At 41.9% G+C, this 26799-nt stretch overlaps 2 protein-coding genes and 1 pseudogene across 4 annotated transcripts in view; all 3 read left to right on the plus strand.

The window, feature by feature from the left end:
• The first annotated feature begins 243 nt into the window (after positions 1 to 243).
• CHMP5 (charged multivesicular body protein 5) lies at positions 244 to 20138 on the plus strand. The gene is made up of 8 exons (XM_006143101.3): positions 244 to 503; positions 1274 to 1378; positions 2797 to 2843; positions 7717 to 7810; positions 7938 to 8009; positions 13061 to 13169; positions 14827 to 14939; positions 18921 to 20138. Exons 1-8 carry the CDS (start codon positions 435 to 437, stop codon positions 18969 to 18971), a joined length of 660 nt encoding a protein of 219 aa, XP_006143163.1. The 5' UTR covers positions 244 to 434; the 3' UTR covers positions 18972 to 20138.
• On the plus strand, positions 17368 to 18648 carry LOC102492222 (uncharacterized protein C11orf98 homolog pseudogene; annotated as a pseudogene).
• Positions 20139 to 24274: 4136 nt separating the features above from the next.
• NFX1 (nuclear transcription factor, X-box binding 1) overlaps positions 24275 to 26799 on the plus strand; it is an 84454-nt gene continuing 81929 nt past the window's right edge. For 2 of the 3 annotated variants that reach the window (XR_003548507.1, XM_006143102.3), the window contains exon 1: positions 24275 to 24417. Coding sequence is in view for 2 of the 3 variants with exons in the window: in XM_006143102.3 (XP_006143164.1) it covers positions 24393 to 24417 (25 nt within the window). In the remaining variant the exon portion in view is untranslated. The remainder of the gene's footprint in view (positions 24418 to 26799) is intronic. The other variant, XM_027769806.1, reaches the window with a different exon arrangement.

Genomic DNA, 26799 nt, shown 5'->3' on the forward strand with positions numbered 1-26799 from the left:
GCCGCCAGGCCCGCGCTTGTAGACCGCCCAGCCCGCGGAGCTGAGCGCGGAGCCCCGCAACCCCTCGGGCTACTCTCAGCCCCGCCCCGCCGCGCCGCCCCGGCCACGCCCCTCGGTGCCGGCCCACCCCTGCCCTGCCCTGTTCCGCGGACACCGCCTCCGGGCCCCACCCTCTCTGCCGAGGCTCCGCCTTAATCATGTGAATCTCCGCCCACTTTCCACTGGGGCCCCGCCCCCTGTGGTCTCTGTTCCCGCCTCTTGAGTTCTCTAGCGCATTTTCCACGGAAGACCATCTGAAAACCCGGAAAAAGGATCGGGAAACTCCAACCGGCGAATTGCGCTTGCGCACCGAGGGGACGGAAGTCGAGGCGAGAGTGACCCTACTTCCGTTTCTGGTTTTGGTCCAGTGTTTGGATCTCTTCGTGCCGTACAAGATGAACCGATTCTTCGGGAAAGCGAAACCCAAGGCTCCGCCGCCCAGCCTGACTGACTGCATTGGCACGGTGGGCTTGACCATACATACCTACGCTCAGGGCTTCTTTCACCCCGTACAAACCCGCTCAACCCCGCCCACTCCCGGCCCTGGGTTCCTACTCTTCCACTTCATTCCGGGTTCGGGCCCATTCCACCTTAGCCCTCTCTGTCCCACCTCCGTCCCCTTAATTCCTGTTACCAGGTGACTCCTGATGCTACAAATCGGAGACCCATAACCCCATGCCCACTTCTCCTTACCTGCTCCCTACCCCTTCCGATACCCTTTGCCCCGTCCACTCGGCCTTGATCATCTCATCCCAGCCCTCCCCGATCACATACATCCTCCCCCACCTCACCCAACCCGGTCATTTACCCCACTTCCACCCCATGTCTTTCGCCAAAGTCGGGACTGTCAGCTTTTTGTCATAGGTCAACATATTTGAATCTTATTCCAGGATCTCAGTAGCACAAAATTCAGAACCCTGACTGGGGTTCTGAGCCCCCAACCTGACTGCATTTTAGAGAAGTTTAACTCAGCCCAGTGATTTTCAAATTAATTTTCTGCTAAAATTCATTTGAGAGGGACCTGGTATATCAGAACCTGGAGTGAGATGGGGAGTACAGTCATAAAAGTGATTTTGACTGGGAGTCACTCCTCCCTTTTCAATCACTGTTTTATATAGTTGATAATATGTTCCTCTTTATTCTTTTCTTCACCTATATTCCTTTCTCTCTTCTTTCCCTGTCCTGTATAATTTTATTGCAATAACAATCACTGTATTTGATATTTCCCCCCAAGGTGGACAGCAGGGCAGAATCCATTGACAAGAAGATTTCTCGATTGGATGCTGAGCTAGTGAAGTATAAAGATCAGATCAAGAAGATGAGAGAGGGTCCTGCAAAGGTAAGATAGGCAATGACAGCTCCAAGAAGTGCTGTGACAGCCTAAATTGAGCATCTCTAGATATATAGGGCCTGATGGTAGGGGCTAGTGAAGGACATAGACAAGATACTCACAATATAGTAAAGAGAAAACATAACACATGAGACTATCTTTTAAAGCAGAGAGTTTACAGGCAGATATGGGAGGAAGGCTGGGGTTCGATCTAGTTGAGAGAAGTTGCTGATCACATGATCACAAGCAAGTACCTGGGAATTAGCATATTTTACTGAGAAGGTGTCAATCTGGAGAGAAGGGCTGGGAAATGTTCAGGACCATTGACTTGCCTACTGGTCAGGTTAGGCAGGCATGACTAGGCTGGTTAAGGACTATTCCAGATGCCTAGATAAAAAAGTACTGATCTAGGCATCTGAAATAGTGTTCTAATACTAACACTGTCACAAACTACTATTGTGACCTTGGCAGTTAAATATATTCTGCTTCTGTTAGGCAGAGTCCAGTATTTAAACACATGGACCGGATATAGAAGTACTTTGTTTTTTTCCAACTCTATAATTTATTAATCACAGGAGCCAGGACATTACTGAACCTCAATTTTTCTGCCTGGAAAATGAGGATAATACCTACTTTATAGTATAAGGGTTAAAGGAAGTAATTCATGTGACATGTTTGGCACTATGTCTAGTATGTGGTACTCAGTAAATGTTAGTTCTTATCATCTGTGAAGTAATATCTACTTTTCATTCCTCACTAGAGAACACAAAGTGATATATGGAACAATATAGAAAGGAAAGGTTTTCTCAACCATCTTCATTGATGGTATGGAATGAAGAGCACATAGAGGCAGGAAAGCCCATCTAGATTTGATTAGAGGAAAGCTCAAATCATAGTAGTAGTCATGAGAATGACATGAAAGAGATCAGTTTGAAAATCAGTAACGGGATGCCTGTGCACGAAGAAGCAACAGAGAAAGGAATGATTGATATAAAGATTCTCAAGCTAGAGACGTGAAAAATCGATGGGGCCTTTGTTAGTGATTTCCAAGCTGTGGTAAGATTGAGTAGTTTGGGCATGTTGAGTTGATAGCGGGATGTAGAAGTAGTGGGTACTCTTCCTAAGGTACCTGGATGTACAAAATGGCACTGTTGGGGCTGGAAGTAAAAATAATCTACACATTAGAAAAAGGGAAAATAGTTCAGGACACTGAGAAGTGGGGTGCAATGATAGACAGGACCTAAAGCTTAATGACTGAACCTTAAAAATATCTGTTTTAGAAGGGAAAAAAATAGAATCAGGATCTACTATGTCTACTGATTTGAAGAGCAGAGTAAGTATGTATGTGAGTTTGAGAATATAGGTGATTTTATTTTACCATATGTAGGTTCCCACTTTCTTTTTATTTAATTTGTTTTTCTTCCTAGAACATGGTCAAGCAGAAGGCCTTGCGGGTTTTAAAGCAAAAGCGGATGTAAGTTATGTACATGATCTTCCCTCTAGCAGATTTAACCAAAAGGAAGATGGTGTTCCACTCCTTCAGATTTTTATACCATTTTTCCACATTCTTGATACAATTATAAATTTTCATTCACATGTGATTAAATACAGTAATTCCCTGCCATCCATTTCCCCTCCCATGGTTTCAGTTACCTGCTATCAACCAGTCTGAAAATAGGTAAGTACAATACAGTAAGATATTTTGAGAGAAAGAGACCACATTCACATAACTTTTATTATAGTATGTTATTATAGTTATTCTATTAGGTTGTCAGGAAAGTCATGACATATTTTTCCATGTTTTTCTTTGCAAAAATGAATCATGAGTTTCCCGACAACCCGATATTACTGTGCCTAAGATATAAATTAAACTTTATTATAGGTATGTATGTATAGGTAAGGCATAGTATAAATAGGTTTTGGTACTATCTGTGGTTTGACACATCTATTAGGGCTCTTAGAATGTGTCCTCCATGGATAGGGAGGACTTCTGTACAGTTAGTTGGGTTTTTACCCTCATCATGTTTAGCAACATCTGTTATAGCACTAGCCATCTAAGTAGAACTTACTGCTGTGACGGGGATGTTCTATATCTCTGTGTCCAGTATAGTAGCTGTTAGTTGCATGTGGCTAGTGAGCACTTGAAATCTGGCTAGTGTGACTAAAGAACTAAAGTTTTAATTTAGTTTATTTTGATCATTTAAGTAGCCATATGTCACTAGCAATATTATTCCAGAAAGGCAAGCTCTACAGCGTTTGATTCTCCCTTTATCTTCTTTGTTTTTGTTTGTAAAGTTAGGAATCCTGATTATTTGTTTTCTCTCACCAAAATAGATTTAAGAGTCCTTAATTTATTTTAGGCAACTGTCCTGTGTGTGAGCAGAAGCCAGAGAGTAACATTGGCGCTTATCACTGTTGATTGTTCAGCTGATAAGACCTCTCTGCAGGGTTGTAGAGTTGGATATAATTAACTATTAGGATACCAGAAAGATTGTTGATATAATTGTTTCTTTTTTTTTTTTAAGAATTATTTATTTTGGGACCAGCAGGTGGTGTGGTGGTTAAGGCGCTGGACACTCCCACATGGCTGACCAGGGTTCAAGTCCTGAATCTGGTGGCTTGCTTTCTTACTTCCATTATTTTTTTTTTCAGTTTTGTTACAGGGCATACACACTTACGTGAGAGAGAGAGAAAATGTGAAAGCAAGCTGCCAAGTTTGGGACTCAAACCGTAGTCAGCCATATGAAAGTCCAGCACCTAAACCACCACACCACCTGCTGGCCCCTCTCTTCCTATTTTTAAGTGATTTTTCTTAAAGAATTATTTTATTTAACTTTATTTACTTACCTTAATTTAACCAGAGAGGGATAAAGGGAGAGAGAGAGAAGCAAGCTGCCAGGTCTGGGACTTGAACTGTGGTCTGCCATGTGGGAGTCCAGCACTCTTAACCACCACACTACATGCCGACCCCTTTAAATACTTAATTCTAAGACGTCAGATGCCCATCTTTCTCCTTTTAGATTAAATAAACTTGAAAAAAGAAATTAAAATTATTTAGAGTACTAAGAGTATGGTAAAAACTATTGAATATTACTTTCTCAATCAGTAGCATTTTGATTTTTAAGTCATGTTCCTTTTTTAGTTTTTTCTTTACTTATGATAGTGCATGCACATGTACAGAGAAAGAAAGAGAAGCGAAAAATGAGCACTTCCCCGTGGTCTGATCATGTGATCCCCAGTCTTCCAGCCTGTGGGGATCCTGGGCATTTGCTTTTATGTAGTTTGTTTGGGGCTGACTGGCTAGGGATTTGGACTGTAGTAGCCATGTGGGATCCAGTTTTTCTGAAGCAACACATTACTGTTGTACCGCAGAGCTGGCTCAGTAACATTTTGCATTATAAAAGGAATATTGGTTCTAAAAATAAAAGTCAAAAAATTAAAAAAAAAAGGAATATTGGTTTACTGTAGAAATTTTAAAAATACAAAAACAGGGATAAAAGAAAAGAAAATTTACCTGTTACTGGAAATAATAACTCTTAAAATGCTAATCTCTTCCATTTTTCCCCGTTTGCGCATATGTGGTGTGTGTGCATGTAATTTTTTTAGAAGAAATATAAAACTATACTGTGTATATATAGGTTGCTTTTTTCCACTTAATGTTTTATCATGAACTTTTCCCTATCCTTATATTCTTTAGGGAAATAGTTTTGTTTAAGTGTTTTGCCGTAGGATATGTGCATTCACTGGAGAGAGACAGCAAGAGGAAAGTGAGACATCACTCTCCCCCCCCCCCCCCCCAGGGTGGGTGGCCTCATTACAATCCCTTCTCCATTTTTATCTTGGGATTTCGGGCACATGTGCCTGGTGTGATTTTCAAGCCACTGGGTCTGGGACTCAAACTGTGGTTGGCCATGTAGGAGTCCAGTGCCTTAACCACCATGCTACCTGCTAGCCCCTAGATTTTATTTTTATTTATTTTTAAAATTTTTTTTTATTTTTGGAGAGGTTTTCGCTATAGGGCGTGTGTGCTCACCAGACAGACAGAGACAGAGAGAAAGCGAGAACTCACCCCCCAGGGGGGATGGCCACGCCGCAGTCCCTTCTCCTCCATTCTCCTCTTGGGATCTTGGGCACGCACACACACACGCCCGGCATGAGTTTAAGCCACCGGGTCCAGGACTTGAACCGCGGTCGACTATGTGGGAGTCCAGCGACATAGCCATTACACTAACTGCTGGTCCCTAGATTTTATTTTTTAATGAGAGAGAGAGAGTGTTCATGGTGAGGGAAGGGGACATAGGTATTTTTTCATAGTCTTACCATTGTGATCATCTGACCCAACCTCCCAGTAAGCTAGGACTTCAGGCATGTACTACTATGCCTGGTCTGTTCAGATTGTTCTGGGATCCAAACCTGGGCCTTCCATGTGGGCTCAGCCTCAAGCAGTGGCACCTTACCACTTTCACCATTGAAACTTTTTTTTTTTTAAGAATTATTTATTTACTTTTATTTATTCATTTTATTTTAATTTGACCAGAGAGATACACAGAGAGAGAGAGAGAAAGAGGGAAAGTGAGAAAGCAAGCCATCAGGTCTAGGACTCGAACCATGGTCAGCCACGTGGGAGTGTCCAGCGCCTTAACCACCACGCCACCTGCTGGTCCCTCACCATTGAAACTTTATACTTTTTTTTTTTTTTTTTTTTTTTTGCCAGAGAGTGCATATCCTTGCCAACTCTACAACCCAGTGGGCGTAGTTATGTGTCAACTCCCTTGCATTATTTCAGGATTTGGTGCACATATGAATATGTGCCTGACATGTTTTTTAAGCCAGCGGGGTCAGGACTTGAACCATGGTTGGTCATATGGGATCCAGCTCCCCTAACCACTACGCTATGAGATTGGCTCAAAACTTTACACTTTTTAATGAAATCATAATATTCCACTATTTGCCTGCATTGTGAATTGACCATTTTTTTTTCTGGTTGGATAGTTAGATGATTTCTGAATACTGTGTAAAGACCATAGTGGTGGAATCTTTGAGGTAGTAGCATACTTTGATGTAAAACTTTATTTTACAAAACATACTTTAAGCACAATCATTATTTTAGGTCAGATGAATTACCTAATAATTATAGGTATAAGAATAATAAAATATCTCTCCACAAGGAGTTCAGTCTATTGGAAAAACATTTAGCTATATTTAAAGAGCTTTAGAGGGCCTGCAGGTGGCATGGTGGTTAAGGGTGTTGGACTCCCACATGGTCGACTGCTGTTTGAGTCCTGGCCTGGTGGGAGTCCAAAAATAAATAAAGAGCCTTAAAAATAATTCCACTCTTTGATCCAAGAATTCTATTTCTGGAAATTTATCATAGGAAGTAATTATAAAGACATATAGGGGCCAGCAAGTGGCATGGTGGTTAAAGATGTTAGACTCCCACATGGCTGACCACGGTTCAAGTCTTGGACCTGGTGGCTTGCTTTCTCAATTCCATTCTCTCTCTCTCTGTCTCTCTCTGATCAAACTAGAAAATAATAATGATAATAATAAAGTTAAATAAAATAATTCTTAAAAAAAAAAGACATATATTAAGACATGTAGGGCCAGGTGGTAGTATAATAGTAATGCAGCTGGATTCATAGGAAGGGCCCTGGTTTTACATCCTGGGATCTTGGGCACATACCAAAGATTCATGCCAGCTGAGATGGAGGAGGAGCTGGATTGGAGTATAAGGACTCTTTCGGGGTGTGACTGCATCATTCTGTCTCTCATGAAAGAAACAAATTTAAAAAAAAGAAAGAAAGATGTAGCAACATAGAAAAAGGGCAAGTGCTATAATGTTAAGTGAAAAATAGTGGTATAGTTAAAATACATGGAAAGGAAAAAGACCAAAGTGTGGACAGGTCCTGTAGTATGGTGGTTAAGTGCTGTGCATAGAGAACAAGATCCCAGATGGTCAACCACAGTTCAAAGCCTGGCCCCAGTGGCTTGAAAAACACTCTGAACACCTGTGCATAGGTGCCCAAAATCCCAGTGAGATGAAGAAATGGAGGAAAAGGAATTTTGGCATGACCATGCCTCATTGGGGGTGTTTTCTCCCTTTCTGTCTCTTGGAAAGTACACACAATCTCTGGCAATTAAAAAAAAAAAAAAGTGACACATCAAATGATAACTGTGGTAGAGTAAATGAATTGTTTTTGCTAATTTTTCTGTATATTATTGAATTTTTAAAAATTTTGTCGACTTTTTTATTTAAAGAAAATTCCCTTATTCAGTGTTAAGGATACTTTTTTTCCTGAGAATTTCTATCTGGCTCATATTTACTATTTTCATTTGACTCTCACAAGGTATGAGCAGCAACGGGACAATCTCGCCCAACAGTCATTTAACATGGAACAAGCCAATTATACCATCCAGTCATTGAAGGACACCAAGACCACGGTACTCTCAAAACACCTTTTCTCATTATTTATTTTTCACTCTTGTGCTCTTTTTTCAATTTTTTAAAGACAGTTTTAACCAACGTATCTTCTTAAGACATTATAGTTTCTCCCATCTGCTTTTTTAGGTCGATGCTATGAAACTGGGAGTAAAGGAAATGAAAAAGGCATACAAACAAGTGAAAATTGACCAGATTGAGGTGAGATGTATACTAGTTTTTGCAAGAATGTACACTCATTTCTTTCAGGATTTATTTATTTATTTAGCCATAGGGCATGTGTCTTGCTGAAGAAGACAGAGACAGACAGAGGGAAAGTGAGAAATCACCCCCCAGAGGGGAGGGCCACACCACATCCCTTCTCCATTCACCTCTTGAGATTTTGGGCACACACACAAAAACCTCTGGGTGCGATTTCCAAGTCACCGATTTCCAAGGCTCAAACCATGGTGGGCCATGTAGGAATCCAGCACCTTGACCACCATCCCATCTGCCTGCCCCTGTACACTTATTTCTGAAAGAGTCTAGATGAATATGTGTGTGATGGGGAGAATACAGAAGAAGGATTGAATATGTGCCTACCATTTACTAGTAGAATCATTTTGGAAAAAAGAATACCAAAGGTTTGCTTCATTATCGTTGGTGCAGTGATCCTGATACCACATACAGTTATTATAAGGATATGAACTAAATGAGCTAGTGTTATCAACATGCGTAATGCCTGGCACACAACCACCCAGTAGTTACTTCTAACTAACTTAATGATTTTTGGTCAGTTTCCTCAATTGTAAAGTAGTGATGTGACTGCTTGTCTCTCAAAATATCACAAGTATGAAATCAAGATCTATATTGGTGCTTAACATAATTCCTGGCATCAAATAGGTTCCCTTTTCTAGTTTTTTTTTTTCTTTAAGTATTTATCTAGTTTTATTTATTGTTATTTTTTTAGGTTTGCTATAATGCACTTACCAGAGAGAGATAGAAGAAAGAGGGAGAGAGACAAAATAAGAAAGCAAATCACCAGATCCGGGACTCAAACTGTGGTTGACTATATAGGGGTCCAGCACCTTAACCACCATGCCTCCTGCTAGCCCCTCTAGTTATTTTATTTTTTATTTTTTGCTAAAGGGCTTGTGCTCTCACAAGAGAGAAAGAGAGAGAGAGAGAGAGGAACAAGCACCCCCTGTGGAGAATGGTCATGCCACCTCTTCTCCATTTTTCCGAAACTCCTTTCAGGATTCCACATGTGCCAGGCATTTTTCACAAGCCACCAGGCCTGGGATTCGAACTGCGCTGTCATCCATGTTGGATCTGGCTTCCTAAACCACAAGGCCACAGAAATGGCCCTTTTTATATTTTTCATAATTCATTAGTTCTTTAAAATTAGCATTTCTTTTAGGATTGGGTTTTGTCCAGAGAGATGGGCTCAAAGAGTCTGGCTGTTCTCAACTGTCAGGTCAACTGCCCAGATAGCAGGGATAGCAGAAGGTATGAGTGGTGACTGACCAGAGGAAAGAGGCTTTCTGTGTGCATATCATGGTGTTCTTTACCTCTACCCACACCTGTTCTTTTTCCTTGAGGGCAGGGACTTGATTTGTTCATCTTGTATCCCTAGTACCTAGAACAATGCCTAGCCAAGGTTGATGCTCAGAAAATATTTGATGGTTGATGAATGGTTGAATGACTATATGGGAGTCCAGCAACGTAGTCATTATACCATCTGCTGGTCCCTGGCAATGCTGATCTTAAGTAAGAATTTAGGCATTCCTGGGCCAGGTGGTGGCACAATGGTAAACATGACACTCTGCAAGGCACTCTCACAAGGGAAAGTTCAAGTCCAGAGACCTTCCTGTGGAAGCCAGGAATATACATACATGCCCATGATCCAGGACTGGCTGAAGTCTGGTGGTAGATCTCAGCATCTAGATCCTCTTGGGGCTACTCTGTGTGTGCGTGTTTGTATCTGTCTGTTTCTGTCTTGTGCATGTATGCACTCAAGGAAGAACTAAATAAACTTTTAAAAAAAAATGAAGGCATCTCCCTCCTTTTTCAGGCACCCCTCCTTAGACTGCCTTTTGCCAGCCCTAATCCTCCTTGAGTCTGTTTAAGTGGAGTTAAGCTTTGTGATATCTTCCAGGAAGTTCATTGAGAAAAAACGTTCTGCATATGCTTGTCTTATTTGTATAAAACCATTGGGTAATAAAATATAATGAAATGCAATTTTATTTTATGCTTTTAGGATTCCTCAAGTGTTATTTACAGCTTTATATGTGTGTGTGTGGTTTTTTGTTTTTTGTTTTTTTTTTTATGAACAAAGCAAGAGAATCTTTTTTTTTTTGGGAGAGGTTTTTGCTATAGGGCGTGTGCGCTCGCCAGACAGACAGAGAGAGACAGAGAGATAGAAAGCGAGAAATCACCCCCCAGGAGGAATGGCCACGCCACAATCCCTTCTCCTCCATTTTCCTCTCGGGATCTTGGGCACGCACACACACGCACCTGGCGTGAGTTTTAAGCCACTGGGTCCAGGACTCGAACCACAGTCAACTACATGGGAATCCAGCAACATAGCCGTTACACTAACTGCTGGTCCCGCAAGAGAATCTTTGATTTTTCTATTTTTTGTATGTCTTGCCATCTTCACCTGTGGTTGACTATCTGTCTCTGTGCCTAATATCATTTTCCTATCCTCCAGTAGATTGTCAACATGACAGGAGGCGAGCCCCTTTAACTCTTTTTGTGTGTACGTGTGTATCGTTTGGCTGGGCTACATGTTTTTAATTCTTTTGTTAGATTTATTTTCCTGAAAAACTTGACTGGTAAGACATTTTCAGTGTCTTCTGGTTTTCATTTTTAGTTTGTCTTTGTGGGTGTGTGTATGTGTGTGTGAGACTCTTTTTTTTTAATCATTGCCAGAAGGTGCAGATGCTCCCCAGAGAGAAAGAAAGAGGGAGAACGCACCTCCACGGGGAATGGTCACACCATAATCCCTTCTCCTCAGTCTCTTCATCCTGTTGCCATTTTGGGCATATATACACATGTGCCTGGCATGTTTTTTTTTTTTTTTTTTTTTTTGGAGAGGTTTTTGTTATACGGCATGTGCACTTGCCAGAAAGAGCGAGACAGAGAGACAGAACCATTTTCCTCTTGGGATCTTAGGCACGCACACACACGCACCCAGCATGAGTTTAAGCCAGTAGGTCTAGGACTCAAATCGCAGTCAACTACATGGGAATCCAGTAACATCGCCATTACACCAATTGCTGGTCTCTCCTGGCATGTTTTTCAATCCACTGGGTCCAAGACTTGAACTGCAGGGTCAGCCATGTGGAGACTGGCTACCTTAACCACCAGACCATGGAGCTAATCCTGGGCTTGTAATTTTTCAATAATTCTTTAAGCACTTTTTTTTTTTTTAATTACCAGAGAGTGCATGCACTTGCCAGAGAAAGAGAAAGCACCCCTCAGTAGGACATTGTCATACCACCATCCCTTCTCCATTTCTCTATACTTTTGGGATTTTGGACATGTACAAACATGTGCCTGTGAAGCTTTTCAAGGCTGGGCTTAAACTTTGCTTGGTCATGTGGGATCTGGCTCCCTTTACCACTGTGCCATGGGGTTGGTCAAAGCACTATTTTTCATACTTTCATTAGAAGGGACATTCTCAGTTACTCAACTCTGTCCTTTAAAGGAGTGTCTACTCCATTGTTGACTAAAAACAATTGCTATCCATGCACTGGAATGGGAGGTAATCAAACAGTTGAGAACTGTTTATGTACCAAAAATTGCTACTTTCTGGGATGGCTCCATGGCATAGCAGTAATGCACTGCTTGAGAGATTTTGTGTAAGTGACTGTGATTTGAATCCCTGACCTGGTCAGACTCAAATAGGTTGGACACTCACACAGATGCCTAAGGTCCAATAGGCTGGAGTGCTGGGACTCACTTGGCAGAGTGTGTAACTGTTTGATACTAACTTTACCACCCCTGGCTTTTAATATATAAAACATTTGGACATTTATATATCCCTGTCTTAGACAACTGTGTCCCTATGTTTTATAGCTAACACTAATTGAATTTACTTTTTAATTTTACTTTTTTTAATCTTACTTTTTTTTTTTTTTTTTACTTTGTTGTCTCCTTCTTTTACTGTGTTATCTCTTTCTTTTACTCTATTTATTCTTTATTTTACTCTCTTGGTTCCTTACCTTCCTCAGTTATCTCCGCCTGGCCTTAAGGAGTGTCTGCTTACCTGACTCTTTGTAGTTCCCCTGTACTCAGGCTGCACGTTTGAGTGCCACTTTGCCAGGACTCATTTGGCAGAATGCATTTTTTTGAGTGTGTGTGGGGGGGCCTGTGGATTAGAAATAAACATAAAAACACAAAGACATACAAGTATAGAAAAGTGAAGATCAGGTGGGCCCAACTTCTCTGATGGAGATAGTTGTGACCTCAAGCTGGTCCTAGGTTTACTTTTAAAGGGCAAAAAATGGGAGAAGAGGAAATAGAATGCAAAGTCAGTTGTTTTTGGATGTTAATCAGCTAAAGATTCTAAGACAACTGGCACCATTTAGTTTCTCTGATCTTTTGGGACCAATTTTTTTTGAGAGGTTTTTCGCTATAGGGCACATACGCTCGCCAGACAGAGAGAGACAGAGAGACAGAAAGCGAGAAATCACCCCCCCCCAGGGGGGATGGTCATGCTGCAATCCCTTCTCCGTTCTCCTCTCAGGATCTTGGGCACGCACACACACACGCCCGGCATGTATGAGTTTTAAGCCACCAGGTCCGGGACGCGAACCGCAGTCTACTACGTGGGAGTCCAGTGACATAGCCATTACACTAACTGCTGGTTCACGGGACCAATTTTGATAAACACATGTGGCTTCCTTAAAACTGATATTGTTCTGCAGTTTCAGACAGCTGGCATATTCACATGTAAATTGCTTTCATCACCGTCCAAATGACAGCTCACAAAACCACACTTCTACATGTGTCTAAAGGTCACCATGTTTGCTCAGATTGGCTGCTCTCCATACTGGGGGACTAGAGAGAGGGGATTGCACTAGGCCTGTGAAAGGTTTTGTTTTTTCTCCTATCTCTCTTTCATATGGATATGTGCTGTATTGTAAATACAAAAAAAAAATTATTTAAACAATGCTTGTTTCTGAGTTCAAAGGAGAAGGTATGGGAAGTGGGTATTAAAAGAAAGAGTACAAAGTGAATAAAAACCCTCATTTATATTTCTGTAGGATTTGCAAGACCAGCTAGAGGATATGATGGAAGATGCAAATGAAATCCAAGAAGCACTGAGTCGCAGTTATGGCACCCCAGAATTAGATGAAGATGACCTAGAAGCAGGTAAGTAATGAGAAAATCAGTAGTTATTTAGTTTTAGAGTCTGAAAGGGACAACTACCTTTTCCAAATGCAAATGAAACTTCCGTTCAGGAATCCCTGAGAGTTCATTGTATGGTCTCTGGGCAAATAGCTTGTGAGATAGTTGAATTAGACTAGCATACTCCATCAATATTTGGATAGATAAATTCTAAACAAATGTCCACCAAAGGCATACATGGTGTCTTTTTTTTTTTTTTTTTTTTTTTTGGAGGTTTTTTGTTTAGGGCGGGGGGGCCTCCCGCTCACTAGAAAGACAGAGAGACAGAAAGCGAGAAATCACCCCCCAGAGGGGATGGCCATGCCACAATCCCTTCTCCTCCATTTTCCTCTCGGGATCTTGGGCACACACACATACACGAGCCTGGTGTAAGTTTAAGCCATGGGGTCTGGGACTCAAACCATAGTCAACTGCGGGAGTCCAGCAACATAGCCATTATGCCAGCTGCTGGTCCCGTGAGTGGTATCTTTAAGTGTCCTCACCATGGTCTTTCCTTGTCATTTTCCCTTTTGGTTTTGTTCCCCCTTTCTCCCTACTATGAGTCTTCGCCCTCAGAATAGCAAAACAAATTAATAAACAGTAGTTGGATCAGCTAGGTGGTGGTATAGAAGTAAAATGAAGCTCTGCAAGGCTGACCTACATGGGAGGGTTCCAGGTTCGCATCTGGAGACCTCTTCAAGTATGCAAGGTGTGCATGTGCCCATGATCCGGAGCTGGCTGATGCTAGTGGTGGATCACAAAGTCAGGGCTTTGTTGGGGGTGCTATCTTTCTCTCTCTCTTTGTCTCTATTCATGGAAGGAAAAAAACAGTAGTTGGCAAATACTTGGTATGCACCTACTACATATGTGCCAGGCTCTGTTTGAGATGCTAAATATTCAGCAGTGAAGAAAACAAATGTGATAACTGCATTCTTCTAGAAATGGAAGAAATATAAACTGCTGGCTTTGGTGAATTAAATTAATTATAGGGACACAAATGGTTAGCAAGAACTATGAGTACCATGGGAACACACGGAGGAAGACCCCAACCTAGTTATGGGACAGGCGTGAATCCTGAACTATGAGCAGAGGTTAACATGAAAAAATGGGAAGGCTCTGTGTGTGGCCTCAGGGAGAGGAATCTAGAAGCTATTGCTATAGTCATGTAAGAGATAGTGGCAGCTAAGAATAGCGTGATATTAGCAGAAACAGAAAAGTGGATAGATTAAAGAAATTTTAAGAGGTTGAATGAACAAGACTTAAAGACTGAGCAAATATAGAGGAAGATGTCAAACATGGCTGTCATTTTCTAGCATGGGTAGATGGTTGAACACTGGATTTCCTAATTCATTTTTTTTTTTTTAATGGGGTGCAGGGGGATATCCTTGACAGGGTCTCACCAGCGTTGCATTTCTTCCCCTACCTCATCTACCCAGGATCACAGGCACACAAGCAGCCATCCAGTGTGCACAGGAAAACCTTGGGACTGAACCCAGGACCTTCCCATGTGACCTCAGCATTCACGGAGCTTTGTACTACCATTATGCTGCCATGTTTGGCTGCTTTGACTGACCTGTCTTAACATTACCTGCTAGTTTTTTTGCTTACATTGTTTTGAAAATGTTGACTATTTCAATCTCAGAGCTGGATGCACTGGGTGATGAGCTTCTGGCTGATGAAGATAGTTCTTACTTAGATGAAGCAGCATCTGCACCTGCAATTCCAGAAGGTATTCCCACTGACACAAAAAACAAGGTAAGACTTTTTCTGTTTATGTGTCTGTGCAAAGTGATAAGAAATTATGCTTTCAACCACTCCCCGTCCCCGCCCAGTCTAAAAGGGAATCTGAAAGGTAGTCTTAAGTCAGAACAAGCAAAGACAGTTGTGGCTGTTATTTTGAGAGCCCTTAAAAGTCCAGTTTTCTTGATTAATAATGAGTAGTCTGCATACATAGTGTCACTGAGGTTCAGGAATAATTTTATAGAATGATAATCTGTAATACACAGAATCACTCTTGTGACCCAGCTCTGAGTTCCATTTACAGGTTTTAGACTTTTTTTTTTTTTGAGAGATTTTCACTGTAGGGCGCGTGCGCTCGCCAGACAGACAGAGAGAGACATAGAGACAGAAAGCGAGAAATCACCCCCCAGGGGGGATGGTCACGCCGCAATCCCTTCTCCTCCATTCTCCTCTCGGGATCTTGGGCATGCACGCACACGCGCCCGGCGTGAGTTTTAAGCCACCGGGTTCGGGACACGAACCGCAGTCGACTACGTGGGAGTCCAGCGACATAGCCATTACCCTAACTGCTGGTTCCCCAGGTTTTAGACATTTTCTGGGAAAGCATCAGCAGCACATACGTGAGTTTACAATGTAAAAGAAAGTCCCACTTCCCAGACACACTAGTTAATTATTGGATGGATTTTTAAGAAGGATTCATAATTTAGGTGTAAAACTTAATAAAGAAAGATTCTAATTCAGCAAGAATCAAGACACTTGGCACTAACTATAACAAATCACTTAGCTGTTTTGAGTTTTTCTGTTCCTTGCATACATAAAATACAGATTATTATAAGTATTTTCATATAATTGTTTTATAGAGCAAATTAGATCTTGTAGGTAAAGAACTCTGGAATTTAAGGTCCTGTCTAAATCTGCATGGTTGTCATTATCATCAGATTATTTTAGTGCTTGTAAAATCTCCTTCACTCCCTCTTAGTTCCTGGTGTTATGTGTCCTTTTTTCTATTGCTACTGGACATTAGAAAGTAGTTAGTAGGGGAAGCGGCAGATGATGTGGTGGTTAAGGTGGCTGGACTCCCACATGGCCGACCACAGTTCGAGTCCTGGACCTGGTGGCTTGCTTTCTCACTTATCCTCTCTTGCTGTCTCTCACCCTATCCTTCTCTAGTCAAATTAAAAAAAAAATAAAAGAAAGTAATTAGTAGGTCCTAAACTTAGATTGTTCCTTGTTCTTTTCTCTATAACATAATGCTAATAGTTCAATTTGGGTTTTTTTTTGTTTTGTTTTTTTGGGTTTTTTTGTTTTTTTTGAGAGGTTTTTGCTATAGGGCGTGTGCACTCGCCAGAAAGATAAGAGACAGACAGAAAGCAAGAAATCACCTCCTAGGCGGTATGGCCACGCAGCAATCCCTTCTCTTTCATTTTCCTCTTGGGATCTGGGGCAAGCATGCACACGTGCACAGTGTGAGTTTAAGCCACCGGGTCCAGGACTCGAACCACAGTCAACTACGTGGGAGTCCAGTGATACAACCATTACACCATCTGCTGATCTCTGGTTTCTTTCCTTTTTTTAAAATTTGGTTTCTGTATTAGAATTTTAGGATAAATTAACATTAAAATTATATTAAGTTACAGCACTCTGGTGTTTGCCTTATCTCAGCATGCACATTGAGTGTGCATATTGTAGTTGACAGAATATTTGAATCTGAGCCAGTCTAGCTCTGCCTTTATTTACTGTATGACTTTTAGCAACTTAGCAATTCTTGTCTTGTCTCTAAAGTTTCTCCCACCTATAAAATGTAGAGAGCAAAAGACAGGGACCAGGTAATTTCTTATACCACTTATAACTGATTTTTGTGCATGTACACTAGTACCCTTCCCCTTCTTCTTGAGCCTGGGGTAGTCTTATCTTTCTCTACTGCCCATCCCACCACACCCCTCTGTACACTACAGCACCCCACCCCATTCTTGTCACTTCAGTATTCCAGGTGTACAAGTCACTGCTTTGCAGCACAACTGAAATACTTTTTTTTTTAAAGAATTATTTAATTTTGGGACCAGCAGTTGACATAATGGCTATGTCGCTGGACTCCTGCAGTTCGAGTCCCAGACCCGGTGGCTTAAACTCACACTGGACACGTGTATGTGCGTGCCCAAGATCCCAAGAGGAGAATGGAGGAGAAGGGATTGCGGCGTGGCCACCACCACCACCACCACCCCGGGGGGTGACTTCTCACTTTCTCTCTCTGTCTCTCTCTTTCTGGTGAGCACATGTGCCCTATAGCAAAAACCTCTCCCCCTGCCCCCAAATAAAAAAGAATTATTTAACTTTATTTATTTACTTACTTTAATTTGACCAGAGAGGGACAGAGTGAGAGAGAAAGTGAGAAAGCAAGCCACCAGGTCCAGGATTTGAACTGTGGTCAGCTATGTGGGAGTCCAGCGCTCCCAACCATCATGCCACCTGCGGCCCTGAAATACTTATTTTTTAAAAAATTTGCGGAGCGCAGCCATGGGTCCTCCAGGGGGAAAGATTAACCGGCCCCGAACAGAACTGAAGAAGAAGCTGTTCAAGCGAGGCGGGTATTGAACCGGGAGCGGCGACTGAGGCACCAGGTGGTATGGGCTGTGGTAGACCAAGGGCTGATCACAAGCCACTGTCTCAAGAAGCAGGAGTCCAGTGCACGTGCCAACATTACTCTGTCAGGAAAAAAATGCAGAAAACTCCTCCAGCAGATTCGGCTTGCCCAGAAAGAGAAGGCACCCATGGAGGTGTAAGTCCCCTCAAAGCCAGCCAGGACTAGTGAACCACAGCCCAAACGGCAAAAAAAGGCGAAAGCCCCTCAGGATGTAGACATGGAGGACCTGAGAAGATTCACAATTCGAGCCAGAAGGACTCAGTGGCTGATGCAGAGGACTTTGGAGAAAGTATTGCCCTTTGTTACTGTCTCCAGATTTCTCTTCTATAATGGTTTCCTGACCTCCCCTGGAGAGGGATGTGAAGAGAGGGAAGAAGTCTAGAAGAAATATTGGACAGGCGTCTCCGTGGCAGTCAACTCCATTTGTAATAAAGCCGTAGAACTCTGGAAAAAAAAAATTTGCTGTAGGGCATGTGTGCTTACCAGAACGAGACAGAGAGAGAGAGAGAGGAAAGTGAGAAAGCAGCTCCTGGAGAGGATGCCACACTAAGTCCCTTTTCTTCCATTCTTTTGGGATTTTGGGCAGCGTGTGCACACACACACACATAGACACCCCTAGTTTTTTGTTTTGTTTTTTTTTTTTAAACTGCCAGGCCTGGGTCTCAAATTATGCTGTTGGCCATGTGGGTTTGTCACTTTAACTATGCCACTAAGCTGACCCTGAAATAATTTTTATTAACATTACTGTGGCCTACCTTTTCAATTCCCTCTTTAAAAATTCCTGAAGCATCTGTTATAGTTGGTTTAATTTCCACTTCCAGAATATATTGGATTCCTGAGTTAAATGTGCCACGGAGATATGGCTTTCTTAATTGATAATGGTATCACTGCCTATGATTTTGTAATAAACCATGATACTACTTTACTATGATATTGACTGTCTAAGGGCACTGTTCCTTCAAGAATTTGAGAGACTAAAAAATATTGGTCCTCAGGGCCAGCAGGTGGCATGGTGGCTAAGGGCACCAGACTTCCACATGGCTAACCGTGGTTCAAGTCCCAGACCTAGCAGCTTGCTTTCTCACTTCCCCCCCGCCCCCATCTTTCTCTGGTGTGTGTAAGTAAGTAAAGTAAGTAAATAAATAAATATTTAGATAAATATATATTTTTAAAAAGTATTGGTCTGGTTCATCACTTTCCCATTTACCTTTCTTGATAAAGCTTATCATCACCTTCTGGGTGGTATTTTGGTTTTGATTGGTTAAACACTCAGAAGTGGGTTTTGACAAAATCTTTGTAATTGATTTTTTATCAAGTGAGCAATAATGGCACTAAAAATTGTTTTCTTTTCATAGGATGGAGTCCTGGTGGATGAGTTTGGATTGCCACAGATCCCTGCTTCATAGATTCACATCATTCAAGTACATCCTGAAAAGCAAATATTCTGGGACTAGGAAATATTTATCTTTACTATGACAGATTTAGGTTTCTCCCCTTTCCTTGAGGGAAAAGTTAATTAGCTTTTTTATTTTTTTTCATTAAGAGACTCATTGCTTGGGGGATGCTTTCTTTGTACTAAATTTGATTCCTTTTCTCTTATGAAAGACTAACGTACTTAAAAGTATCTTTGGATTTGTATGAATTGTTTTTATTCATTAACTAATTTTAAATAGAACCAAGGAAGTGGAATCTTTAAATTCTATGACAGTGTACTCTACAGTCTCTATGTAACCCAACAAATTGACAAGATGAAGATGAGATTACTGAGACTGTTTGCATTATGATTCTAAACTATTTTCTATTGTGGTATATCTTGTTTAAAGTGGTAGTCTTTTTTGATGGGTTTTGCTGTGTCTTGTGAGCAGATCATTACTGTGTCCATTGTTGGAATGGAATTATCACTACTGTATCATGAGTGGATATTAATTCTCTGGTTCTCTCAGTATTACAGCCTGACTTGTAATCGATACTATTTCTTGATATTTAATGTATAGGACATTTATTTATACTCAATAAATATTTTTCAAAAGGATATAATTTTATTACCACCTTTGGTCAGAAGCTTCTACTATGGAAACTGAACTTAATACAGACTTTTAATATTAATTTTAATATTAATTTAATCCTAAAACTCCAGTATAGAAACCAAATGTAACTAACAGCATTATGTTATAGAGGAAAGAGCTAGGAACAATCTGAACTTGGCCCTGGGTCTACCATCAACTAAGTAGTCTACCCCTATAAACTTATGTTTCCTTGTTAGTAAAACTGTGCTCATCTCACAAGGTTTTTGTGAGGAATAACTAAGGTAATAGTCTTAAGTCCTTTGTTAACTGCAATGTACTATTCTTATGGGAGATTATTAATAAAAAACTAGGGGCTTCATTCTTTCATTGGGGATGCCTGGCGTGCTATAGCAAGTCCAAACTCCTGGGTCTTTCATGATCCTGTCCAACCTTCCTCAGTCAGCCTCTTGGCAGCAGCATTTCCCCTCCAACCTGGACTCACAGTGCCATGTGTACCAACCTTTCACCTGTCTGCAGATCAAACCAATAAACATTTATTGAACACTAGTGCTGTAGAAGTCTCTATAGCTGCCTATGGGATACCAAGAACAATCACAGTTCCTCTCTTCAGAAGTTCACTATCTAATGAGAATGAGACATATGTAACTGTCTCCCACTCTCACTAACCAGTGAGAGCAAACATCACAATACTTATCATTACCTCCTTTTTTTTTTTAAGAATTATTTTAACTTTATTTATTATTATTGTTACTTTCCAGTTTGATCAGAAAGACATAGAGACAGGGAAAGTGAGAAAGCAAGCCACCAGATTCAGGACTTGAACCACGGTTGGCCATGTGGGAGTCCAGCGCCTTTAACCACGCCACCTGCCGGCACCCTTATCATTACCTTCTTAAAACCCTTGGCTTCTCCCTGAATTTTGGGTTTTCTTCTATTTCTCTGGCCACTTACTATCTTCAGTGGACACTTCTTCCTCATTCAGTCCTAGATATTTCTCCCATTTTGCTTTTAATCTATACTCTCCTTGATAGATCTCATACCCATGACTTCAACTATTATATATACTTTAATAACGTAATTGTCCAGCCTAGACCTTTTTCCTTATTTTTCAGTTCTGGCCATTTCCATTTAAATGTCTTACCCTTTCCTAAAATATGACATATCCAAATTAAGCTCATTATCTTAGGCTTCACCATCAGCAAACATTTCTCCTTTATCTCTTATCTTACTAATATCATTAGAGACCGATATATTGCCAATTTTTAAAAAATAATTTGATTTTACTTATTTATTCATTTATTTGTTAATTTGACCAGAGACAGACAGAGGTTGAGAGTGAGAGAGGAAGTGAGAAAGCACGCCACCAGATTCAGGACTCAAACCCTGGTAGGCCATGTGGGAGTGTCCAAGGCCTTAACCACCACGCCACCTGCTGGTCCCTATATTGCCAATTGTAATGGCTGTTTAGCCCTCAAGGTAGACTGAGATAATGCATTGGATACCAGGGAGCCATCATTCTACTTAAATCCCCCTCCCATTGCTTTTGTAACAGTATTCTCTGCTTCTCTAATTCCTTTGATTATTCCAAGACTTCTAGAGTCCTTATATCTGCCACCCTGTAATGTCAGTTTTTCTCAGGATTCTAGCTTTTAGCCACCATACTTCTTTTCCTGCTCACTTATATTTAGTGATCTCAGTTATTCTTCATTGATTTTTAATTTTCTATAGGGCATATATACTCACTAGAGAGAGAGAGAAAGTGAGAAAGCACCTTCTTCCCGGGGGCATGGCAACACCACAATACCATCTCTTCCATTGTCCTCAGGTTTTGGGTGCATGCACACACATGCCCAGTATGTTTTTCAGGCCACTGGGTCTGGAATTTGAACTATGCAATCAGCCATGTAGGATCCAGCTGCCTTAACTACCACACTACAGGCTGACCCATCTTAGGTATTCTCATAGCTTTGATTGCCAACTTCCAAATCAGTACTTCTATTCCTGATTTTGCCCTGAGTTTCAGAATCCTACTTATATTCAGATGTTTGCCTAACAGTTATTTGGATGTTCCATAAGCCTGAAAACACTTCTCATCAAATGACTGAGACAACCTACCACCCTTCCACAGACCTAAATCTTTTGCTCCTGGTTTTCCTGTCTCAGATAGTGGAACTATTATCTTTCTGTTATTCAAAACAGAAAACTGTTGTGTTTTCCTTGATGACTATTTTGCCTCACCCTATACATTTCGATTAATCATTAAACCCTGCTTTTAACCCCTTTGTATTTCTCAAATCAAGCTCCCCCTCTCTTTCCTTCCCCCCTCTTATTCTACTTGGCCTAAATATAGGCTTTGTCAAATAGTCTTTTGTAATAAATGAATTGCTTTCTCTTCTTATAGAGTTTCACCTAATTGGGTCCCATTTATCACCTGCAGCTACACTTACCTTTTTAAAAATACAAATTAGTTTAAAAATCTTTAATGGTTCCTTAACACCTGCATCGAGACATACAAAGCCACCTAAGACATGGCTCCTGCCTATCTGTAATGGTTTATTGCTTAGTCTTTTCAGAATAGCATTCTTTTTCATTTATAGAACTGCCTTCTCCATTCTTGCTATGTGATTATAGAGAAAAATTTTGCATTGAAAAAATACATCATGACTTTTGTGACAACCCAGTAAAACTTTCCCTGTTCAAATTAGTGTGTGGTTCTTCCAGTAAGATCAGACTGATACACCTGGTAATTTCTGAAAGTGATGATAAGATTTGTTTGGTGAGCAGACCTGTCATAATTAAGAATTCATGTTCAACAAAGAACAAGATGAAAAACTTAATGAAATAGGGACCAGCAGTTAGTGTAATGGCTATGTCACTGGACTCCCACGTAGTAGACTGCAGTTTGAGTTCCGGACCCGGTGGCTTAAACTCACGCCAGGCGCGTGTGTGTGCGTGCCCAAGATCCCGAGAGGAGAATGGAGAAGGGATTGCGGCATGGCCATCCCCCCTGGGGGGTGATTTCTCACTTTCTGTCTCTCTATCTGGCGAGCACACGTGCCCTATAGCAAAAAAACTCTCAAAAAAAAAAAAAAAAAACCTCTCTCAAAAAAAGAATCCCCCCACCTCCCCAAAAAACCGACAATTTAGATATCTACTGACAAGGGATATGTATTGTACAATATACAAGAAACCATCAGGAAGAAAATACAACATCCCCAACAGAAAAATGGGCAATGGATAAACAATTTTTTTTCCTGCTATAGGGCAAGTGTGCTTGCTGGAGAGAGAGGGGAAGAGAAAGAGAGAAATAAATCACTCCCCAAGGGAGATGGCTATGCCACAATCCCTTTTCCTCCACTCTTCTTTCAGGACTTTGGGCATGCACATGTACATACCCAATGTGGTTTTCAAGTCACTTGGTCTGGGACTCTAACTGTGCAGTCAGCCATGTGGAATCCAGTGCCTTGATGTCCATGCCACCGCTGGTCCTGGTATAAGCAATTTAAAAAGAGGAAACCCAGGGACCAGCAGGTAGTATAATGGTTATGTTACTGGATACCCATGTAGTCACCTATGGTTCAAGTCTGGACTCACTGACTTAAACTTCACATGGGGGTGGGGTGATGGGGTAGGGGAGGACACAACATGGGACCGGAGGACACATGTATGTGAGTGGCCAAAATCCCAAGAGGAGAATGGAGAAGGGACTGTTGCATGACCATCCTTGGGTGGGGGGTGAGTTCTCACTTTCTATCTCTTTCTCTCTGACAAGCACACGTGCACCCAGCATGAGTTTAAGCCACCAGGTGTGGGACTCAAACCATGGTCGACTACATGGGAGTCCAGCCATTATGCCAACTGCTGTTCCAAAGCCTTATCTCTTTTAAACACAGGCATTTCTTGCTGACTCTTAAGTCTTTTGTAACAAAGACTTGTGCTTTTAACTAGATACTAACCTAAGAATTTTCTTCTGTGTTAGAATTATTTAATTTCATTCATTATTACTTTTTTTTTTATTTGACCAAAGAAAGAGAGAGAGAGGAAAGAGAAAGGTGAGAAAGCAAGCCTTCAGGTCCAGGACTAGAACCTTGTTGACCATTTGGGAGTCCAGCACCTTAACCACCATACCACCTGCCAGCCCCTAACCTAAGAATTTCTAAACTCACCTGCGACAAACCCCCACTTCTAGATGCCCAACGTTTTTTATCGGGCCACTGTAAAGATTCCTTGTTTTCAACTTTTGTGTGTCTCGGGTTCAGAACAAAATAAAAAGAACCTTTGCATCCAAGCACCCTAAAAACTCTTTTTCACTGACATTCGTGCCCTGGATAATCCGTTTCATTATTTCCACACAGCTCATTTCTGTCAGCACTATTTAGGTTAAGTCCCCCTCCCCCACCCTGCAAGCCTCAACTACTTGGAAAGGTGTTGTCTGAACAGACTCCTGAAAAACAGTTCAAGCTGGTTGGGTAGCAGGGCCAAAGGGCATAGGGCAGGGCAGGACAAAGAATCTCAGAAAGAAAAACACAATGATTACGCAAGGCCCTACACTCCGGCCCCCACCCCTGCCGCCTTCCGCGATTCCTGCCACCTCTTGATGGTTCCTCCTCCCGCGCGGCAAGCGGCGCCTCTGTTTGACGTAACCGACGCGCCACCCAGTAGATTTGGACCGCGCAACCTCCGTGGCCGTCTTCTCGGCGCGCCGGTGGGAGTATTCTCGAGGCGCCGGAAGTCCGTAGCACGTGACCGGGTGACAGTGCTCGCTGGCTCTAGGGCTCGCTGTAGGTGCTCCTGCACGGGATGGCGGAGGCACCTCCTGTCTCAGGTACTGTCCCGGCGCGTGCGAAACTGGGCACTCCCGGGGAGCGGAAATTGGGTCAGCAACGCTATCTAGGGCTCCCGCTATTCGTATCGCGAGAGTGCTGCGTGCTGGAGTTGGGGATAGTGGCTCAGAAGGGCCAAGCCACGCGCGACGTGCGTGCTGAGACCTCCGCCGTCCTCGACTAGGTGGTGAAACCCAGCAGCTGGGTTTCTGAGCAAAGCGGTCTTGTTGTCCTCGCGCCCAGCTAGTCGCTATAGGTGTCCCGCCTTCCTACCGTGCTCCTCCCGGCCCTCCTCCAGCGGACGGGCGTCGGCCGAGTGCACCACCAGTGACGTTGGCGGGCTCTCGACGCCAAGAGGATTTGCGTACTGGGCTTCGATGTGTTATTCTTGGGATTTAGAATTTCAGTCTGCCAGTTACTCTGTGTGACCGAGTCAAAGTTTCTTCCCCTGTCATTTGGGAGTAAGTTAGGTAATTCTTGGGAAGGCTTCTGCCCTGTTCTGTAATTCTCCTTCCAGAGTTGCCCTTCTGCGTGTGAGAGAGATGGCTTCGTTTGGTTGTTGATACAACATCTGTTCTCATTTCTTTCCAAGTGTACGGTAGATAAGTACTTTCCAAAGTTCTTGAACAGAGACCCAAAAATACAACGTTTTGCATCACCACCTTAGTGTACACTTACATAAATAAAGCAGTGAACTGAGTTTCAGAAAAATATTATTTTTTCTTTACTAGCAGAAGTATGCCCTGTGTTCTATTTCGTTTTTAAAAATATTTGTGGCAACAGCCTACATTAATTCGGTTTCATGACCCACTCTGAAAAACAGGGCAGCAATTTGTAGCATGGGGTTTGGAAACAGTCATCATTGGTTTGACTATTACCCACCAGCTCTTGGGGCACCAAAAAGAGCTATTTATTGTTTGTGTACTGGGTGGCAAGTAAAACGTATTTATTACTGTAGATCTTAGTTTGAAAAGTTGGAAAACACACTGCAATGGTGTAACATAGTCCTGATTTTGAGTATTAAGTCATCTTGGGGTGAGGGATTGAGAAACTTTTATGATGGTGGTTAGTTATTTCTCATCACTCAGTATTTCACTGGATCATCTGAACTGGATTCATTGATCTTCTCATCCTCAGCCTCACTTCTGATCCTCTTCTGTACACTTCAGTGTTTGAAGTAGAATTGAGTAGAGACTAGTTATCAATCGTAGTGTTGGCATCTGGTGGTGTATCCCAGGTTACCACCTCCATCCTATAATGCATCTACTGAAGCAAAGTCCCCTAGTCCAGAGACCTCACTCCTTTTCATGTGCCATAGTTTGTTTTTGCTTTAGTTCCTATTTCATGTTCTTATTTTAGTATCATTTCTAGCCAAGGTCACCATCCTCATTTAAGATCCCCAAATAGCAGCCCAGTCTGAGAGTTATCTTGGTGGACTCTCCAATGCCCCGAAGAACTTTGTTCCTGGACTTCACAGTCTACCAGTTGAATTTCCCCTATTCACCTACCTATTGGAAACCTGTGACACTGCTGTGTTATTTCGGATCTAGTGTACCACTTACTTGGATTATAGCTATCCCTTGGTGCTGAGACATCCTGTTTACTGAGTAACTTCCAGCTACTTAATGAAAAGGATATCTCTGATCTTTGCACGGTCCAGTTTTATGATTTGTGTATCCTTTTACTCTTCCTCATGTCTCTTAAGGGTCTTTTCCAGGACTTTTTACCTCATGTCTGTGCTGTCTGGACTCTTGTTGCATCAACTCAGTAATGCTCAACGTGAAACACCCTTTTCCCTTCCTTTACCAGGCTACTCTGGACAAGTTTATTGGCCTTGTTTCTGCCCCCTCTTGCATCTTCAGGCAGAACTGCACAGTACCCTTTGGTCTAGCATATCCATTCACACTATTATTTTTTACGTTTCAATAACACCTTTGCCACCTTCTGAATTTGTCTAATCCCCTTGTCATTTTGTGAGGCCCTTCATCCCATCCCTGGAATTCCCCCAATGTGAAAGCTTTCAGGACAAATACTAGATTGAGTGCGAGGTTACCATATGATTTTATGGTCTTACTCAGTTCTTCACTGTTATGTTTTTAAGCTGTCTGTGTAGCATAGTGCAAGAACATGGTCTCTAATGTCACGCATCCTGAGGTGGAATTTTTTTTTAATGCTAGAGGGCACATGCATATATGATAGAGACAGCGAGACCCCCCCCATACACTATCAGACCTGGTCATGTGCCAGTCTTCCCTCCTTCTCCACTGCTCCATCCTGTCAGACTCCTGAGTGCATGCGCATATGCCCGGAGGTCTTTTTCTTTTCTTTTATTTTATTTTCTTTTTTAAAGAGAGATTTTTGCTATAGGGCATGTGCACTCATTG

The sequence above is a fragment of the Tupaia chinensis genome, unplaced genomic scaffold (genome assembly GCF_000334495.1).
Source record: "Tupaia chinensis unplaced genomic scaffold, TupChi_1.0 Scaffold000093_1, whole genome shotgun sequence".
NCBI classification, from domain to species: domain Eukaryota; kingdom Metazoa; phylum Chordata; class Mammalia; order Scandentia; family Tupaiidae; genus Tupaia; species Tupaia belangeri.

Coding starts and splice junctions, on each gene's coding strand:
- CHMP5 (XM_006143101.3), top strand. CDS start 435: ATGAACCGATTCTTCGGGAAAGCGAAACCCAAGGCTCCGCCGCCCAGC. Junction 1,379..2,796: donor TGAGAGAGGGTCCTGCAAAG/GTAAGATAGGCA, acceptor TTTTCTTCCTAG/AACATGGTCAAGCAGAAGGC. Junction 8,010..13,060: donor TGAAAATTGACCAGATTGAG/GTGAGATGTATA, acceptor ATATTTCTGTAG/GATTTGCAAGACCAGCTAGA.